At 56.0% G+C, this 8218-nt stretch overlaps 1 protein-coding gene across 8 annotated transcripts in view; it reads left to right on the forward strand.

The window, feature by feature from the left end:
• PLEKHA7 (pleckstrin homology domain containing A7) overlaps positions 1-7570 on the forward strand; it is a 212394-nt gene extending 204824 nt beyond the window's left edge. For 3 of the 8 annotated variants that reach the window (XM_043901957.1, XM_043901988.1, XM_043902017.1), the window contains 4 exons: positions 2004-2137; positions 2996-3138; positions 4712-4822; positions 6161-7570. In XM_043901957.1, the coding sequence (XP_043757892.1) occupies positions 2004-2137; positions 2996-3138; positions 4712-4812 (378 nt within the window). In that variant the 3' untranslated portion in view covers positions 4813-4822; positions 6161-7570. The remainder of the gene's footprint in view (positions 1-2003; positions 2138-2995; positions 3139-4711; positions 4823-6160) is intronic. The other 5 variants (XM_043901973.1, XM_043902008.1, XR_006341068.1 and 2 more) reach the window with 4 other exon arrangements.
• The last annotated feature ends 648 nt before the right edge of the window (positions 7571-8218 follow it).

Consider the following 8218-nt stretch of genomic DNA (forward strand, 5'->3'; position numbering starts at 1 on the left):
ATGCAGGCTCAGATCCGTCTCTCTGTACCTGGGGGCAAGTCATCTAGCTGCTCCATGCCTTGGTTTCCTCAGCAGTAATGTTAGTTGTGGTGAGGGTTAAGAGAACTCAGCACATTGCCCAAATGATTGGCAATGATCAGAAAGCTATGAGCACAGGACCTGGCACGTAATAGGAATGTGATGAGGCAGTTGTTATTGTTAGGATATGTTCCCTGGAAAACCAGGAGTTGGTCTTGCATCTGGCTAGTCAGACTAGTTTAGGCAATCAGACTTGAGGTGGGGGAAAGGGGAGGCAGGTTTAGAAATTCCAGGTGAAATTTCCAGGTGTGGCAGAGGCTGGGAGACCTGGATAGGACTGGTCTGAATTCTCCTTGCGCCCTCTGGTGGCTCAAATACACCATGACCAGGCAGGCCCAGAAAAGCAAGTAACCGCAGCCAGGAGTGTCTTTACCCAAGCGAAGAGAAAGGGAGTCAGTGCATGATAGACTCAGGGTCTGCAAGACATAGGGCGGTCTCCTGAGGCCCGTGTTGTGTCCCTCGTAAGCTCTGTAGAGCAGTGTGTATGGCTGTTGGGGTCACCTTTATGCACCCAGCCTCAGGCCTGGCACACAGCAGCTTTCTCATTTGCTGAATGACGACTCTGTTGAATGAAGTGCACAGTAGCCCAGACACATTTGTGTGAGGACTCGGCCTGGCCTGAAACTGCATGAGAGGAAGTGCTCTTACCACGTGAAGGAGAGATCAGTCTGGAGGGGGGCAGACTGACGCCTGTGGAGCACCTGGGTTCTGGGGTCCACTGGGCCTCCAGGGGTTAACAAGTTTAGTCCCCTCCCTGCCTTAAGCCCCTTTCGCCTTGGCCTCTGAAGCAGCCAGAAGTCCGTGATTCTCAGATTCACAAAGGAAGCTTCTACAGGCTGCCTTGGCAGTGGGAAGTGCGCTTTGTGGTGTCCTGATTAGCCTGCCAGCCAAGGGGGAAAGTCCTTCCTTATCTCTAACCTAAATCCCTGCTCCTGCAATGTGATCTGCATCCTTGCTCTGGATCTGCCTTCATTGGGAAAAACAGACAGGAGCTTTTTCTTGCCATCTTTCACCAGAACAGAAGGTAGGGGTGGGTTTGAATTCAAGTCCATTTTTGCCCTGGGTTTGAATTGACCTTGTCTTTAGGAGTTTCAACCACCTCATTTAAAATGTACTGCTGTTACTCAAGGAGAAAAAAAAAATCCCTAAGTTGTGCGAAAGTTGCCTTTAGCTTTCTTGGACCAAGTAAGGTTTCACTAAGCTGAGGTTGCTGTTGGGTTTGTATGAGAGACTGGAGGGGAGGAGTGGGGATCAGTTTCCTTTTGAGAGCAAGAGATGCAACATGGCTGCCCCCTGTCTGGGTCAGAGGGCCTTTTGTAGGGACACAAAGCACTGTCACTTTCTTTCATTCCTCCGCCCAGCCACCCATCCATCTGCCCACCCACCCATCTAACTATCCAAGGAGTGTTTGCTGAAGGGCTGCTGAGTACCAAGTGTCCAAGCTAGACAGCGGAGAAGCAAACAGAAAGCAGAGGGAGTGGCAGGGAAGGTGGGCAGGAGAGGCAAGGTCAGGGAAGGCTTCTGGAGTTGAGGTTGGGAGGAGGAGAGAGAGGCCCTGGAGCCTGGAGAGGAGCATCCCACCAGAGGAGAGAGCAGGGAGGTCCGCACAGGTCAGATCACATGGAGGGTGGCGTCATGGGTGACTGCTGTCCTCCTTGGGGCTTCTGGTCTAGTTATTTTGCCTTCCCCTTTCCCTTCCCTTGGCCAGTAGGAGGTGCCAGGTACGGTGGAAAGAGCACGGGCTTTGGAGTCAAACCTAGACGCAGATCCTGACTCCACAGTGAACTGCTGCCACTGTGATGTTAGCAAATACTTGAGTCTGTGGGCAGCTCCGTGTGCCTCCTGGTGGGGGGACAGGGTCAGGGAGCAGGTTTCAAACCAAACATCTGTGCCTCCCAACCACTGCCACCGGGTCCTTTCCTCAGCTCTCCAAACCAGAGAAGGTCTCCATCCCTGAGCGTTACGTGGAGCTGGATCCTGAAGAGCCACCCAGCCTGGAGGAGCTGCAGGCGCGATACCGCAAAGCCGAGAAGATCCGTAACATCCTCACCCGGTCCAGGTCAGCCCTCATGCCGCCCGAGTCCTGACAGCCTGCTAGGCTGCCCCGGGGGTGTCTCAGCTGAACGGGCCCCGGACTGGGCCGGTCAGGGTGTGTGTGTTTTATCGGGCCTCCGTCTTAGGCAAGCGTTGCTGACTGTAAGGGGCAGGCCAGCTCTCAACCCGTCGCCGACAGATCAGCGAGGAAGCTGGCCCAGGTCACCTGGAAGGTGGTGAAGCCCTCAGAGGGTCATGCTAGGCCCTCACCCCCGGATCTGTGTCCCGTGGCCCTGGCAAGTGTGAGGAGTAGAGCCAAGTGTGTGGTGAAGTGGACGTGCTTAGAGATCGCCCCCAAGGATGGCGCTCCCAGCCCCAGGGCCTGTGTTCCCTCATTCAGACCCTACACCTTTGGAGTCCCTGCTTTGGTCCTCAAATCAGAGCCACTGTTCACCTATCAAAGTGGCCTGTGGCCTAGACCAGAGCTGGGGCCCAGCCGTGCCCTGAGCTGCCAGAGGCCTCGTCCACACCCCTGGAGGCCAGGAGGGGACTCCAGCAAGTGGCTTTCCTGCCCCATCAGCCCCTGTAGCCTCAGTGTTTGAGGTCCTCCCTTTCAGAGCCAGGTTAGCCTTTTCACATCTGGAGGAAATAGGAGCCTAGAGCCAGAGCTCTTACCTTGAGGTCTGTGATCCCCCAAGGGAGGGACGAAGCTGTGACTGGGCATTGGAAGAGGAGCATGTGCGCCTTGGTCTGGAGAGAAAGTGCCCTGCTTTTATCTGATGCCCCCAGAAGGGTGAGATCCTCAGGCCAGGGGGACCCCCCTCTCCTGAGGTGGACGCCATGGGCAGGGAAGCCCACAGCCCGCTTTCTGGCCCTCCCGCAGCATGTGCAACCTGCAGCCGACCGCCAGCCAGGACCAGAACAGTGTGGCCGACCTGGACTCGCAGCTGCAGGAGCAGGAGCGCATCATCAACATCTCCTATGCCCTGGCCTCGGAGGCCTCCCAGCGCAGCAAGCAGGTGGCAGGTGAGGCCGCGGGGGCAGCCTCAGAGGCTGGGTCCCAGCCCCTGCTCCCTGGGTTCAAGGCCCAGCCCAGCCTGTCAGGAGTTGGTGGGAAAGCAGGTGTCAGGCTTAGAAACTGAAGAACAGTGGTGTTTGCCCTGTCCCTTGCAGGACATGGAGGGGGCGGGGGCGGTGGCGGAGGAGGGGAGCAGGTCAGGCAGGGGAACTGGTGCTCGGGGGTGTTGGAGGAAGGAGGTCTGGGAGAGGGCATGTGTCTCATTGTTAGACCTGGGGGCGGTGCTGCTCTTCCGCTGTCTCTGAGATGGCCGGTTGAGAACAAGCTTTTCTGGTTCCTGAGCTGAGGGGTCAAGGCTAAGATTTTTGGCCTCACCAGTAAGGGGCAGGAAAGCCTCTAGTGCTTGGATTTCTTGCTGGGACGAGGCAGAAGGGACCCCTTAACCCTCCTTGGGGTCTCTGCTTTGGTCCCCAAATCAGAGCCACTGTCCACCTATCAGAGTTGCCTCTGAGTGGCCTGTGCCAGAAAGCAGGAATTGCAAAGTGGGACTTTGTTGTCCAGTGGGGAAAAAACATACCACAGGATGGGAGGTGTGTGTGTGTGTACGTATGTGTACGCGTGTGTGAAAACGGCTTTCTGTCTCAGTCAGGAGTGTGTGTGTATGTGTGTGTGTACACGTACGCGTGTGTAAAAAAGGCTTTCTCTCTCAGCTAGGAAAGAGACTCCTGGCTCCTGTCCCCACCCACACGTGGCCTGCCTATGTGAGCCCTCACAGTTCTCCCAGTGCTATTTTTCCCCAGACGCAGCGGCCACTGCATGTCTAGGTGGTGCCCTTGGCCAGGTGTGAGGGGTGGTCATAGAGTGACGTGGTGTCACAGCCCCCACCGGTCCTCCGGCTCTGGCCAAAGGGTCTAGAAGTGACCGAGGGTGGGGCCTGCCAGCCCCTGCGGTGGTGGCCCTGGGGAGCAGAGCTATAGCAAGAAGCCGTGGGATGACCGAGGGCAGGGGAACCTGTTCTCTCTCCCCCAGCTCTGGTCCCGTACAGAGTCCCTGAGGTCCCTGCTGTCCTGACTCCCCTGAGGACATGTGCGTCAGCTGAGAGGGCGTCCTTGTCGGGGAGACAGCGGGCGACTCCCCCAGGCCCATCCTCCAGATGATCCTGAGGGTCCCTGAGGCCCCCGCATGGTGGTTTTGAATGGACACAGGGGTCCAGCGGGGGCACCTGCCCTGCCGTAAATCACCCTTCTCTCTGGCCTGTGCTTGCCCTACCCGTGTGGACGTACTGTCCTTGGCTTCCTCCCCACCAGCAGGCGAGTGCGCCCCAGGCCTCCCACCCTGAGCCCCCGCAATCACTCCCCCGCTGAGTGGCCACCTCTGCTGCAGCCTCTCCTCACTCTTGCTCCCTTTCTCCAGTCCCAGGCCAGGCCCCAACCCGGCCCCACGGGCATGTCCCCCAAGCCCAGGCCACTAGTGGCGGGCGGTGGGGCCCACAGCTCCCCGGCCCTGCTGAGTGGGGCGCTTGGAGCTGCGGGAGCAGACGAGGAGCCTAACACACCACTTAATCCCTGTCTGCCCGTCTAGCGCAGCAGCTGGCCCTCCTCCCGCCTAAAGCCCCCCTGTCCTCCCGGACCGTGCCACCTTACCCCCCCTTAAGCAACGGACTCCACTACACCTTTGTCTAACACCTTCCAAGTAAGAGCCCCCGCCTGGCGTCGTGGCCCCTCTCCTGGCGCTGAGCATGTCCCCTCCCTGCTGCTGAGGCGATTGCAGTACCACCTGCTGATGCTTCCTTCCATGGCAAAGCGGCCGCTGGGGAGACCTCCTGGGCTGGTGGGCAGCAGCAGGGCTGTTGGCTTTTAGGAGCTCAGTGTTCAGTGGCTCCGATACAGGAGAGCCTGTGAAATCTCAGGAACCAGAGCTGCGCCCCTCCCTGCCCAGCTGTCCTTCCTGCGGGTGGCCTAGTGCCCCCAAGGGACCGGTGCAAGCCAGATGGTGTGTAGGGTTTTCCCTCTCATCCCTCTATAGTGTTTATGGTTGACATTGCTGAACACTGGCAATGACCCCATGGGGATAGTTGCCCCATTTTACAGATGAGGAAGAGGAGCTCAGAGCCCGTGAGGGACTGGCCCAAAGAGTCGTGGCTGTGGGTGTCAGAACCAGGGTGGGGACCCTTTCCTTGTGAGTCCTCAGTCACCACCTGTGGGCCCATCCGGCCACCCCAGGAGCTCTAGGTGTTTGGAGAAGGGAGTGCAGTGAGGGATGGAGGTGTGTGGTCGGGGTGGAGGCATGCTCTTGGGTGGGTGTCCCCCAGCCTGAGGGTGGCAGGAGGAGGTTGGCCTTCGGCCAGGCTCTCGGGAGGTATACAGTAGGGCCCCCATGGCTGAGGAACCCTAGGAAATGCCCCAGTCAGGTATTGGGTCCAGAGGACCCTGTAAAGGCCACAGCATCCTCTGGGGTCACAGGTGGGGTGTGTGGTTTTCTCCTGGAGATCTGAGTGTCCTGGGCCACAGAGAGGCTCTGTTCCTCCCAGCTTTTGGTGCCTCTGTGGCCATGAGTAGGCCTCCGAAGCTCTTTTCAGAGCCCATCCACATTTCCTTTTACCCTTCCAGCATCCTCAGCAGTCCTAGGAGATTGGTGCAATCACCCTGTGTTTAGATTAAACAAACAAGGGCCACGGAAGCTGAGCAAGTTACCCAGAGCAAACAGGGGGCCAGGCCGGAACTGGAACCCAGAGCCCTCTTTGCTCAGGCCTATGGCCCTGTTAGAGCAGGGACCCAGTCTCAGGGCCACTGTGTGTCTGGCCAACTTCCTAGTAGTGATGGGGTGGAGAAGAGGTGGGGCACCCACGAGTCCTAGAAGCGGAGGGTCCCCCAGCAGCGGCCGCATTGCCCTGGCCCCCTGCCTGGCTGCATTCTGTCTCATTAGCCTGCCATTCCCTGTCCCATGTGTGCGCACACAAGCCCACCACCTGCTCCCCAGAGTGGGCTGGGGTCCTGCCAGCCCCTCATTGTCTCCTCTACTTTTTGCCAGCCCAGGCAGTGACTGACCCGTGATCCAGCACACAGAGAAGTCTGGAGCCAGGGGCCAGCAGAACCAGTTTCCTCCAAGAAGATGGATCCTCCTTCCGCCAAGGAAACCCCTTCCAGCTAAGCAGGGGTTCAGCCTGGAGGACGGAGTAGCCCATCAGCTGTGGGGCGCCCACCACAGGGCGAGGTCCTGACACCCCCGCTTGTTTTAGTTCAGACTCCTCTTACATGTGACAAAGGCACTTTTGATACACACTGTACAATACTGATGCTGTATTTTAGAATCAGGATATATTTTATAACGTTCACCTCAAGGGCTCAGTGGCCGAGAAGGTGAGGATGCAAGATTTCGGAGCTGCACACACAGATTCAGGTATCGAGGGGTGGTGGGTGTGGGTGGGGCCGCAGGGCAGGGTGAGCAGAAGCCAGTCGAGCATCTGCTGAATGCAGGCGAGCTTGGATGGGAGACATGCTTCCAGTGGATTCCAGTGTGGGGCTCATTGGCGTGCTGGCCAGGGCAGTGGTCAGCCGTCCCTGACCCTGCCCGCCTGATGGCCAGCTCTGGAGGGTGAAGCTCCACCGATACGGAGCCCAAGTCTGTGCCTCGGCCTTGGGTCTGCCTTAGGCCCAACAACGTGTCTAAGAACTTTGGTCCCCAACCCGCCCATGAGGTTCTCTCAGCAAAGGGCTCTTCTCAAAAATAAAAAATATTTGCTTTAACTAAAAAAAAAGAAACACAGAACACTTTGAAATACAGAAAAGGTGAGAAGAGCATCCTCGACTTGTATCGTAAGCAATAAACATCACACTGGGTGGCATCTACCTGCCACTCCCTGTGTCCACACTAGGCTGTGATGGCGATCCTGGGACCTTTGCAGCCTGCCCCTCGGAGCACAGGTCAGTTTCCCAGGACTTGGGTCAGTGGCCGGAGGGCAGGCAGCGGGTCCCCACCATCTCTGATGGCCAGCAGGGCGACGATGGCAGGACGATGACTTGACTTCCAGCCTAAAATGGGGAAGGGGCCACTAGACCAGGTGCCGTGTTTGTGGCCCTTTATATGAGTCATGAGCTCATGATATTCTGCATATAGAAAATGAGCTTGTAAAGGAAAAAAACAAAAAACCTCCATTGGGTAGAGCCACACTTTAAATGAAAATTGGTCTTTGACTATGGTCAGAAAAATAATCTTGAATATATTTAGAAGTTGCCGTCTATTTTTAACTAACTCCATATGCTGCCAGTATCGACTTCATGACATTTGCCAAAATAAGATTTTATTTTTGCCTTTATAAGATTTTGTTGGAAAAATGAAATGAGTATTTTGCAAGAAAAAATTAATTTAAAAAAAAAGTGTAATGGTTTGCAAAAAAAAAAAAAAAGAAATGTGATGTACAGATTAAAGTATTAACCTGGTTCACTTCCTGCTTTTTGCTGGCTATTTTCCATGAGTGGCCTGTGTTAGTTTTTTCTTTCTATTTCTTTGGAAAATCCCCAGTGTCAACTCTTGACCCTGCAGTGTTCACCTATGAAGTTTCTCCGGATGAGTTCTTGACACTTGATTGACATTGGAGGTCTGAGAGAGGAAGGCCTGTGCTCTCAGGCCCTTGGCTGGGCTTCAACAGCTGCTCAGGATGGCTCCCCACCCCAGCCCACCCAGTTGAGGGGCCACTGGGCTGCAGACGCCTGTGTGGGGCTGATTTGGCAGGTGGACTGCAATCCCATACAGCGGGAGGGACCCCACAGGCCCTCTTCCAACCCACACGCTGCCAGCTCGTTCCAGTGAGGTGGGTTAGTGACGGACCATTGCAAACTGGATTTGGACTTAATTCATTTTGACTTGTGATATATGCTTGTAACAGAAGGCAGGAGGCCAGTTCAGTTTAGGGATGCGTGCATGTTCAAGTTTGTTGTTAATGGCAGTTTATCTCTGTTGCCAAGAAGAGCACCCGCGGTGCAGAGTGACTTTCCAACCAGTTAAACTGGAGAGAACAGATTCCAAAGCATTCAGAAGAGGGGACGCTACTGCTTTTTTAGCTACTGACTTTTAATTTTAAAATGGAAA

The sequence above is a fragment of the Cervus elaphus genome, chromosome 1 (genome assembly GCF_910594005.1).
Source record: "Cervus elaphus chromosome 1, mCerEla1.1, whole genome shotgun sequence".
In the NCBI taxonomy this organism is placed as follows: Eukaryota; Metazoa; Chordata; class Mammalia; order Artiodactyla; family Cervidae; genus Cervus; species Cervus elaphus.